Source organism: Cynara cardunculus (assembly GCF_001531365.2).
Source record: "Cynara cardunculus var. scolymus isolate 2C chromosome LG 17, CcrdV1, whole genome shotgun sequence".
NCBI classification, from domain to species: Eukaryota; Viridiplantae; Streptophyta; class Magnoliopsida; order Asterales; family Asteraceae; genus Cynara; species Cynara cardunculus.
The window spans coordinates 2,325,983-2,337,505 of NC_037544.1; the positions used below are offsets into that span (position 1 = coordinate 2,325,983).

The 11,523-nt window shown below is 35.9% G+C and overlaps 1 protein-coding gene across 1 annotated transcript; it reads left to right on the plus strand.

Annotated features, from left to right (window-relative positions):
* Positions 1-4,741: 4,741 nt before the first annotated feature.
* On the plus strand, positions 4,742-8,362 carry LOC112500448 (sodium/calcium exchanger NCL1-like). Its single transcript, XM_025103944.1, has 8 exons — positions 4,742-5,168; positions 5,361-5,543; positions 6,326-6,510; positions 6,631-7,035; positions 7,151-7,266; positions 7,367-7,592; positions 7,689-7,964; positions 8,056-8,362. Exons 1-8 carry the CDS (start codon positions 4,742-4,744, stop codon positions 8,296-8,298), a joined length of 2,061 nt encoding a protein of 686 aa, XP_024959712.1. The 3' UTR covers positions 8,299-8,362.
* Positions 8,363-11,523: the final 3,161 nt, after the last annotated feature.

Consider the following 11,523-nt stretch of genomic DNA (forward strand, 5'->3'; position numbering starts at 1 on the left):
ATTTGTGTTAATTGTTATTTCAAGTTTATATATACTCTCAGATATTATATGGCATCAACTATAAGTTTGTTTACATACATATCTATATGTGTGTGTGTGTGAAGCATGTATGATTTTGTATATTAACGACTTTTTTCTTATTTTTTTAAATAGTTAATGTTCTCGTTTGAATACATATACACATACATATAGGGTCATATTCACGGAAAACAACAAAAAATGAAAAACTGAGAGACACCATGGTAACTGTTCATTTGGATGATATGTATATGTGTATATTGTCAATTTTAAGCAATTTGTTTGGTATGCACATGTACATAAACCAATAAACAACTTCAATTATCAGTATGCACGTGCATACTAGTTTTTCATTTTTTTTGAGGTTTTCTCTAGAACATCCCCCTCTCATGCTCGCTCTCTCTCTCTCTCTCTCTCTCTATTCATGTTTAAAAGAATTTTCCCGATAAAAATGACTTCTTTTTGGTATGAAGTTATTGGTCGATGTTTTCCATATACAAAAAAACCAATGGAATCTACCAAAATTCGGAGTATACCTTGCGAAACATGTTGCGTATGGAACTCAAACTTGAATAACTTATGAAACGTGTTGCAAAGATATATCGAAGATTTAATCCGAGTGCTTTTAATTTGTTTCGTCAAAGGAACATTAATTAAATCGCATACATTCTCTGTAATTCTTGGGATTAACATCGTTTAAAAAAAATTGATTTTAAAATCTAAATATAAATATATTAAAAAAATAAGTTAGCTTATGTTTGACAAACAATGCCTTAATATTCTACTACAAAAACACCTTAGAGTAGATCGACTTCTTGAAAAGTGTCTTGGTGAAAGTAGTGTAACAAAACTGATAAACCACGACTCTAGACAAGCGCTTAAGAAATTATAGGATGAAAGATGTATTTTTCTATTTAATTGGTTTTGAATCGAGGGTGTGTTTTTGAATTTTAATCATAATTGTATAAAACAAACGATGACGGTGAAGAGGGAGATGTTGAAAATGAATATAAATAGAGGTTAACGAGAAAGTAAAAAGACAAAAATATCCTTAACTAACCCATATCCATATGTTTTCTACATCGATTGATTTCATAAAGTTGTTCCGTTAAGAATGTACTTCAAATATTTTGAACAAACTTGCACTAGTGGTGTCCGATAGTTTCGATGATGGTGAAGTTGATGCTAAATGCTAATGCACGCGTGATCACGAATCCTCCCTACACATCAAAGGAATGGATTCTTCTAAAGAGCATTGTCACGTTCAATCAACCAATTTCTCGTGTCATATACGTTTGTGACGAATAATATTCATTTTATTACCGATCTGTAGTGATTTATTAATTACCTTTTACCATCAATTTGTAAATTTTACCACACTTGAGATGAAGAAAACCATTGACGTTGATCTTGTTCACTAATTATTATTTGTTGAGTAACAAATACGTAACGATGAACGACTTTAGTACGATGTTAGGATTAATTAAAGAAAGACTAGTTTCCCAGTAGTCTATCTTCTAGATATATATATATATATATATATATATATATAATCTATTTAATTAGCTTGTTAATTTATAATAATCTGTGAAGACCAAAAGACTTGATCTCCTCCCTCTTTTGGAAAGAACTCCCATGGATGATGGACCTTTATATTGCATACACACACACACACACATATATATATATATATACACACTAATATGCTTTTTGGTGTTTGGTCCCTTGTGTAAAAGATTAGCCTTATGGTCGCTTGTGTAAAAAAAATTGGTCTATTTTCTGTGCAATCTTGAAGATTTGAGACACACCTTTAGACAAAAGGAGAGAGCCATAGCATTAGCAATAAAGCAAAGAAAGAAAAACCTTCTTTTTAACATCCAAATACTACTTTCCAACAACCCAAAAACACTACCATTTTCAATGCTATGATGCACAAATTCAAGAATATTATCTAAATCACAATATCAACCATGAAATACAATCAAGGTTTAACAAAATTCAGATAAAAAATTGCATGCAGTTTACATAATTAGGCTATAGTCTACATGGATCCTTATTCCCATCTGCTTCTTCTTCTTCTCCAAAGACAAAGGGATAGCATGCAGAATGCAGCAACGGTCAGCTCTAAGGACCGGAACGGAGGTCCTCTCCCCGACAGCATGCAGCAACGATCAACTACGGTGACCGGAGGTCATCTTTATTAGACGTTGGGCAAGTCTCAAACCCGGTAAGTCTTATGGTCCCTTGTGTAAAAGATTTGGAGAAAAAGGTGATAACTTGCAAAAGGTGACCTTTGAAAATAATGGGGGTCTTGGGGTTGGTAATCCGTACGTGGAAACAGATAAAAATTAGCAACATCTTTTGAAAATGAGAAGGTGCAACTATGGTGTTTTGGCTACTTTTTTTGGTTAATAGGATTTGTTGTTTTAGACCTTCCTTCATCGGCATCAATGCTTCTGTGCTTTACTTCCATCTCTTCTGGTTTTCTGCAAACTGAGGTTGGGGTTAGACCAAGAACACGATGGTCATACAGATGGAGAAACGGTCACCGAGTTTACCATACATATCGTGAAAGCGGCGGGATGATGGGCAATTCGCGTTGAACGACAAGCTCGTAATTATTTCTCGTTTCCATCTCGAGGGATGGAAATAGAGGGGTGGTGGGTGGTGTCTTCAACCTTTGGTAAAAGCACAAGGATCAGTCGCTCTGTTTTTAAAGAATAAGAAATCGATGTAAATTATATGATGTGTGACGGGTGTCAAGTCCGGCAAATGATATAATTTTATAAAATAAGCCTATTATCTCTAAAACACACTTGTAATAGCGATAAGTAGGGTCGTCTCCTCAGGGACTCGGTGTTAACCGTAAGTCCAAGACGTAAACGCATGCAAATTCATTAATAAAACACTATATATAAAGGGGGGGGGGTTTGGAAGATTTATACATAGCCTAAAAATGCAAAATAAATTGAGAACTTAAACAATAACGAATAAATTCTAGTGATGAGTATAACTAGTTCTTTATCAAATYATGTATCATTGACTTGTATAAAAACATTTTCTTAATAGATTTTAGACCGGTCGTGAGTGTCGACACGCGCCAAACACTCCGCTTGTCTTTATAATTAAACTAACACGAGAAGCTCGATAGATTAGTTCCTAATTGATTAAGTTGAKTCYAGTCACGGAYGTAAAATTCAACCTACYAATCGCCTTACGCAATAAACAAGCACCAATCCTAACTAATGAACRGACGCCCGAACATTTAAGCTAGATTACACAGTCCTATAATGCAACCCAATGAACTTGATTGTCTATTGATGCACTATTTGCTACCAAGTGGAAATTAAGAACAATTACGGATTCCTAATCACAACTAGCAATTMAAATTTAGGCTAAAGGATTCAAGGGATCCTTCTCAAAACCAAAATCCCAAAAATGAAAGAACGGTTCTGAACAAGAATTGTGCAAATAAAATTCAATTAAGTTTCAATGTTTAACAAGTCTCAACATAATTCAATTCAAATTAGCTATAATCCCATCACTAGAAACAGAAAATCAGCAACTCATAACTCTATTTTGAAACAGAAATCGAACTTACAAACGGTAGAAAACAGTAGACTAGGAAGAACCTCAATTTGAGAAATCCAAGATTGACTCTAAAATCTGGAAGTCGATTTCAGATTCTTCAAGTTAGGTCCTTTCTTGGCTTCCCGTTTCTGTTACTGTTGCTCGAATTCTCCCTCTCCTTCTCGATTTCTGCTGCTGTCCTTTCCCTCAATCGACAGCCTTCCCTGCTGTCTCTTTTCTGTTTTCCTCTAAATCGACAGCCTCTCTGCTGTCCACCTCGACCGACTGCTTGCTGCTACCTTCTTCTCTCGATGTTCCCTCTCTCTCGACCGCTCTCGGCCCCAATCGAACAGCCCCTTCTTAACCGACTGCCTCCTCAATCGCACCTCCATCTCTTGCCCACGATCTCCCGCTCTTGCTGCCGCACGACCTCTCTCGCTTTCTGATTTGGGCTGGGCAGCAGCTTGGGCTGCTGTTTTGTTTTTATTTTTATTTTTTTCTGCTGCTGCCTCCTCACGAAACTAGTTGCTGCTTCTCTTTCTTTTTATTTTTTTCTTCTTTGCAGCTGTTGGGCCTGCTTCTCCTTTCTAAACAGCTRTTGGGCTGCTTGTTTTTGGGCCTGATTTTGGGCTGTTTGGAGACAGCTTCTAACCTGTTTGGACCCAAAAAGAACAAAATACATAATCAACACATTTTTCTCATCTTTAATAGCCTCATGTAGTTAGATTAATCTTAAATTAAATTGGCTCTTTTTAAGCATATATTTATCATTAATTATAAGGTACTTTGACATAAAAATGTATAAAATTTGCACTTATCAATGTGATATTGTATCTATAATCACTAAGGCTGGATGAAATTGAGTGTGTGTGGGGTATGATGTGATATTGTATGTTTAATTACAAAGGCTGGAAAGGAAATGCTGGAAAAGGAAATGCTGGAAAAAGAAGAGAAAGAAAGCACGGTTTGATCATTGTACTTTTAGTCAATGCATAAAAACTTGTACCACATGCTTGATGAGTTGTAATTAAGAGTTTTTTGAAAATCTTGCATAAAATAGTTGTAACTTGTGCTTACATACTTGTACTTAAGACTTTGTGTAGTATAAATACATACATATATAGGGAGTCAACCTACAATCAGCCATTTTGAAATGGGAAAATTAGGTGTTTCAAGAAGTGGTGCATCTTGTTTTGTTTTTCTTCTTTTGGTGTTATCTCGGAAGGTTGCAGGTCGTGTGCATTATGATGCTGCTGCTGCTCATCAGTTGCTGCTCTCAGATGGTACTAGTGTTATTAGTGATCATGAAGAAGACTCCTTTCTGCATGATCATCTCAAAGGAATGGGAATGGGAATGGATTCTTCTGAAGGGAATTCATGCCATCAAATGTATGGATTTTTGCCATGTTCAACAAATCTCCCAGGTCATATCTTTCTTATCGTGATATATGAATTCTTGCTGTATTGTGGAGAATCCTATGTTAGTCGTGATGCACGTGATCTTCTCTTTGGCAAAGGCTATTGGGGTGCGGTTCTCTTTCAGCTTCTCGATTCCTTACCAGAACCTCTTGTACTTGCTGGTATATACATATCTATGTTCTCCATCTCAACGATATATGTATATATTTGTGTGTGTATACATATATATATATATATATATATATGTACAAGTATATGTACATGTATGTATATATATATATATATATGTGTATGTGTGTGTGTGTCTAATTAGTGTCATATAGTGAGTTGGAAGCATTTTCTGATGATTGCAGCAAGTGTGGCTTTGAGTAACAATGAAGCTGCTGACGAGCATCTTGCAATGGCAGTTGGGTTGCTAGTTGGATCATCGATATTACTTCTCACAGTTGTATGGGGGTTCTGCACGATCTTTGGCCGACGGAAGTTTGATTATGAAAGAAGCAAAAACGATCATTGGTTACGACGACTATTGACTGGTTCTCTTTCTTCGTCTCTCCTAATTAATTCACGTCATCTTTATTACTTATCCTTTTCGATTGGAAATGAAACCCCAAGAAAGGTTGACATTGGCCTGTTACTTACTCTTATGGAACTCCCGTTAGATTACTTTTTTAAAAAGTCATTAAGGAGATTGAAGAGAAATGGTCCAAATCTAGCCTATGTGAGACTTTACCACCCCCTTCCAACACATGAGACTAGATGGATATAGATTGTCCTAGAGTGTTGAGAGGGGCTACACAGATACAAATTGCCCAAGAGTGTCCAATCCTTCGAGTGGTAGACTTACCCCATTAAGTTATATGCTTTACAAAAAATCCATCGAGTAGAGAAGGATAGTTGCAATGTATACTGAAAAGAAATGCAAGTCGTTCTTTAGCATGTTCAATGTGTTATTTTGAACAGGCTGAACGTTTTGCGGCCCTATTTATATTGTTTAGGGCCTTCCATTAATGAATGTAAAACTATAGCTCATCTCAATGCTTCTCTAATTTTTATCAGAAGACAAAATGAATTTGCCTCATCATCGCCTCTCTAATTTTCTTATATGTATCATTGTTATCATATTTGCAGTGTAATCAAACAAGACCTCCAAAAAGATTAGAACGTCTCTGATTAGAAATGGTCTAAGTCTAGCTAAAGTGGGAGTCAAAGCACTCCATTTCTTGGAATAAAATTGGAACCTGAATGAATTTGTGAACGACTTCAAGATTAATAACCTCGAAGAATTTCCCATTAACTAGAACGAGTGCTTTTACAGGTTCTGGTGTTGTTACAGATTCAGAAACCAGTCTCCGTGCAAGATTCATGCTTGTTTCTCTGATGCCATTTATAGTCCTCTTGATTCCGATGGCATACGGTGTTTCATTTGACGATCAAAAATCTGTCCTTGCAAGCTCTCTTTTAGTAGCACTTCTATGTTTAGTCTATTACTTTTTCGCTCAGGTATGCATCCATAGGTTTTACTTACAGAAAACTTGCAAAAAGGACTTCATATAAATTGAAAAATTAGTTTACCTTTTTTCTTGATCCATTCCCCTTTTCGGGCATCGATTATTTTTGCAGCATGCAGATGATAGCATACAGAAAAGAACACTGGAGTATGCAGAAATTGAAAGAAAGATCGAAATGCGGGTACCTTTTTATGAAGTTCAAGTGCTTATGCTGAACAGGAATAAACATCTCATGCGTATGGGAATAGAGATGGAGAAGAGGCTAGGAATAGAAGTGGAGAAGATGGAAATAGAAATGAAGAAGATGGTGGGAATGGGAATGGGAATGGAAATGGAGAAGATGGTGGGAATGGGAATGGAAATGGAGAAGAAGATGGGAATGGAAATGGAGAAGAAGATGGGAACCAAGGAGCACAAAATGATTGGAAAGGATGGAGTTCTTGTAAGGTTTAAAGAATGGTTTTTTCAGAAAATACAGTTGATGGAGGATCCAAATTCACATACAAAATTCAATCAGGTCTCATCGATCATGATCGTATATACATTGATCATTTCGGTATGGCAATTATCTCTAATATGTAACAAATACTAACTAATCAACTGTTTTTGGTTGTCTCTAATCTCTTTTCCAGGTTGCTCAACTTTTGCTTGAAGAGAAAATCAGTTTAATAAAGCTAATATCTGGTATGGTGAGACATGATCTTCTAAACAACCTCGATGAAGCACAAAGAAAACTTGCCATAAACAGGTGAGATCGTGTCTACTTACAAGATCGATGATAACTGTTAGTTGTTCCAAGTTTCGGTGATAGATCATGCTGCTAATTAAGTTGTGTAAGAAATTTCCAGAATCTTTGAAGAGATGGATAGAGATGGAAGTTCGTCTATCGACCCATCTGAATTGAAACACTTTCTGGAAACGGAACAAAAGGATAAACCAGTGAATGAAGAAGTAGTGGAAATGATCATGGCACATTTAGACGTTGATGGAAATGGAAACATTGATAGAAAAGAATTCGACAACGGGTTGGCAGAATGGGCTTGGGAGATCGAACAGCATAACTCACGGAATCATGTAAGAAACCTCATCATCTACAGGAAAGTATACATCTTGTGAATTTGAAAAAATCTTGCAAGAAATTAAACCTCATTAAGATCATTATATATGCAGGATGCAGATAAGAACAGAAGGGATGAGGAGGCAAAGGGCAGAAGAGATGGAAAATCCAAGGCAATTGGATTTGTAGGAATTGGGATGTTGATGTTGGGATTTTTCGCTGAGCCGTTAACACATAGCGTTCAAATCTTTTCGGAATCCATCAGCATTCTGCCATTCTACATTTCCTTCGTTTTTCTTCCGGTCGCTACACAAGCTAGAACAGCATTTGCAGCCTTTGGAGCTGCAAAACAGAAGAGACATCATACAACGTCTTCAACTTTTTCGGAGGTTAGTTTGTCCTTTTGATTCCTACATTACGCATCCAAACCCTAAAACCTAAACTGTATTAATTTTTTATTGAAATGGAAAATGGTTGCAGATGTACCACAAAGTGACGATGAACAACCTGATGGGGTTTGCTTTGCTTCTCTGTGTGATGATTTATCGTGAGTTGACATGGCATTTCTCAGCTGAGGTTCTAACGTTGGTGATTGTTTGTGGCATTGTTGGGATCCTTACAGGTTTCAATTCCAAGTTTCCCAACTGGACATTGATCATTGCATTCCCGCTCTATCCATTATCTTTGATCTTTTTTAGCCACATCAACTTCTATTTTCAATGATTTTCATTAATCTAGAACTGCAAAATTGCATATCGTGTTGTTGTTTCAAGTTTATATTTTGAGCCAAATACGGTTTACCATGTATAAGCTAGCTTGTGTACGGCATTCATGTTTACCTAAGATAACTTTTTCCTATAAACATGACTACTTTCGGTGTGAAATGAATATATATGAGTGTCGCTAAACAAACCCCATGCGGATCCGATCAATAACTTAAAATTAGTGTGGTTTTGGTGATGGTCCACAGGGTAGATTTTGACACATTGGCATCATCTGTCGTTTTGTTGCATATCTACATGATCATCAAGATCCTGAGGGCTCGATAAGATTTGATGGCCAAGGGATTGAACATTCATGAATCTAGATTTGGACCATGTGGTGTTACACGACCATGGCTTCATCTTGTGAAGGGCCAAAAGGGTATTTATGAAGGGTCGGATGTGATGACAAAGAGCCTTCGACGGTTTGGATTAACTTCCGGTCCAAAATCATTCATCTAGATCCCCAAAATCGACCTCGAAGGGTTTTTTTTGGTGATGTTTGGTTGTAAGGTCGTTATTTGTGTAATTGCTTCGGTTCAACGTCAATAATGTCTGATATTTTGAAGTTTTCTCTAGAAAATGTCCCGATCTATGACTTGCTAGTCTATGGTTGTCATGGTCCGAAAAACTTTGGGGGAGAGATTGTAAAGAAGGGATAAAATCCTCATGTCTCACATTTCGATGTTTCTGTTCTTATCCATAAATCACATGAATATTTATCATCAGAGAAAGAATGTTTACTTGAATAATTAAATCTAAAATATATAAAACTGATGTGTCTTAATTTTATTGGTTGAACAAGAATGAGACAGTGTGATTCTGGTACAGACTTTTATCCGTTAAGAAGTATGATTTTAACGTAGGGAAATATACACTATTAAAATCGGGTTTACAAAACACTCATTATAATTAGACTGTTTTATATGACGATTTTGAAGTTTTATCAATTTTTTTATATTACATTTTTTGGAAAACGTCTTATATACACAAATGTATAATGTAAAATAACTAATACGTCACTTTGTTTTAAAAATATCTTAAAAACTTGTTAAAAACATCTAAAAACATTCTATAAACTTATTGTAACGTTTTTATGTAGGACAAACAATTGTTTGATCTTATAAATCTAAGTCCTATAAAATAATCTATTAGAACAAATAAATATTTTTAACGTGTTGTAAATCCAATTTTATTATACTGATTGTCAAACATATAAACTCTAAGAAACCATTTACCAAACACTTACCTTGATAAACGCTTACGAGTAAAAAACACTATCACTTACCAAATACGATTTTAGTTCACCAAAACAATATCATATGCAACAATTTATCCGATAAGCGTTAACTGTGGCAAGAGTCGTCGCTCTCACTTACTGGATTAGACCATCTTCGCTCTTACCGGTAAGATTTTTTGGTCATTGTCATATTCCTCCAGTAAAGTAATGTGACTTGATAAGCACTTAACCGGATAAGTGTTTGATAAACGACACCTCAGTTGTAACTATAAAGTGAGATCTCAACTTTATTTTGATTTAAGATGGATTGAATGGACTTAAAGAAACTATGAATGTGCCAACTAATGGATATGTAGGTCCTTAACTGTGAACCACCAGCCACTCACATGAATTTGACATTGACATTTTGATATGTACCAACCATGTCCTATTTTCAGAATTCTTAAATACCAAATTAAGGGGCATTTTATCAAACGCTTATTTGGGTAAGTGTTTATCAAGTCATGTTACCTCATCGGATGAATATGGTAAGGACCAAGAATCATATCTGGTAAGATTGAGACAAAGACCAAGTCTTACCCGGTAAGTGAGGGCGACGACTCTTACCATGGTAAGCGCTTACCGGGTAAATTGTTGCATACGATATCGTTTTGGTGGACCAAAATCTTACCCGGTAAGTAAATAATAGAGTTAAATTTTACAAGTAAACACTTATTGGGTAGGTGTTTGATAAACGGCCCTACATCCCACATGCTTCTTCAAATGGCTAACAAATGCTTCCAACCACAGTTCAAGGCCAAAAGGTAATTGGGCAAGCCCAAAATGAAGAGTGTCTCAGACCATGTTAAAACAATGCTTTTTGTGCTCGAAAACCCCGTTTTTGACCTACCCAAGCGTACTCCTCGTTCTTAGCTTCGATTTTGCATACCGGGGGTTTTAAAAAGAAAACCCATAGCAAAAGTCATATGCGTTTTAAGCGCGACCAACCCTACAGGCTAATCATCTTGATCATCGGCTTCCCAAAACATCACGGACCATCTACTTAAGGCCCGCATCACTTGTATAAATAAAGAGTAGGTCCCAGACACCCGTGCGACATAGATGAATCGAACACAAGAGTACAAGAAGATGTCTTTATTGCAGTTGCTGTAGCATTTAAGATAACCAGAAACGAAAGCGAAAACTAAAACGGTGTTTTTCCCTAAAAATGTCTGATTTACAACAGCCAGGAATTTAATTCCGAAAACCATATATATACATACATATATAGGGTATATTTCAAATGCAACCATGTCCATTTGTACAACCAATACAACCCAATTAATTGAGATATTTATAGAAATGATGAGAGTTTATTAGTTATGATTTGAATATTTATTGAAGATGAATAGGGTTCATTAATTATGATCGATACTTTATATCAGGAAACAATCAAAACTTCTACGAAATCACATATTCATCAAATTAAATGGACGGTTGAGATTGAGTTGTATTGGTTGTACAAATGTAAAGGGTTGTATAATAACCAACCTCTACATATATATACACATATATATATATATATATATATATGTATAGGGTTGGGTTCACGTGAGACCAGCATGTTTTCGTGAGACCCGTGAGACCAGCATTTTACACTTGAAACTTCACAGCAAAAACCCTGTGAAGGTTTAAAAAAGTCAAACCTTCACAGCAAAAACACTGTGAAGGTTTTAAAAAGTCACCTTCACAGCACAGCATTTTTGCTGTGAAGTTTCAAGTGTAAAATGCTGGTCTCACGGGTCTCACGAAAACAGGTTGGTCTCACATGATCCCATATATATATATATATATATATATATATATAAACAAGTGGCAAAGAAGCACCTGCTTATCCTCCCCTACATTCACAAATACACTTGATAAAATTATTCATTCACAATTTCAAATCCACCATTTTCCAAAATC

Excerpts from the sequence above, each read along its gene's own strand:
- LOC112500448 (XM_025103944.1), top strand. The coding sequence starts at position 4,742 with ATGGGAAAATTAGGTGTTTCAAGAAGTGGTGCATCTTGTTTTGTTTTT. Across the intron at positions 5,169-5,360 it reads AGAACCTCTTGTACTTGCTG|CAAGTGTGGCTTTGAGTAAC; the intron begins GTATATACATAT and ends TGATGATTGCAG. Across the intron at positions 6,511-6,630 it reads TCTATTACTTTTTCGCTCAG|CATGCAGATGATAGCATACA; the intron begins GTATGCATCCAT and ends TTATTTTTGCAG.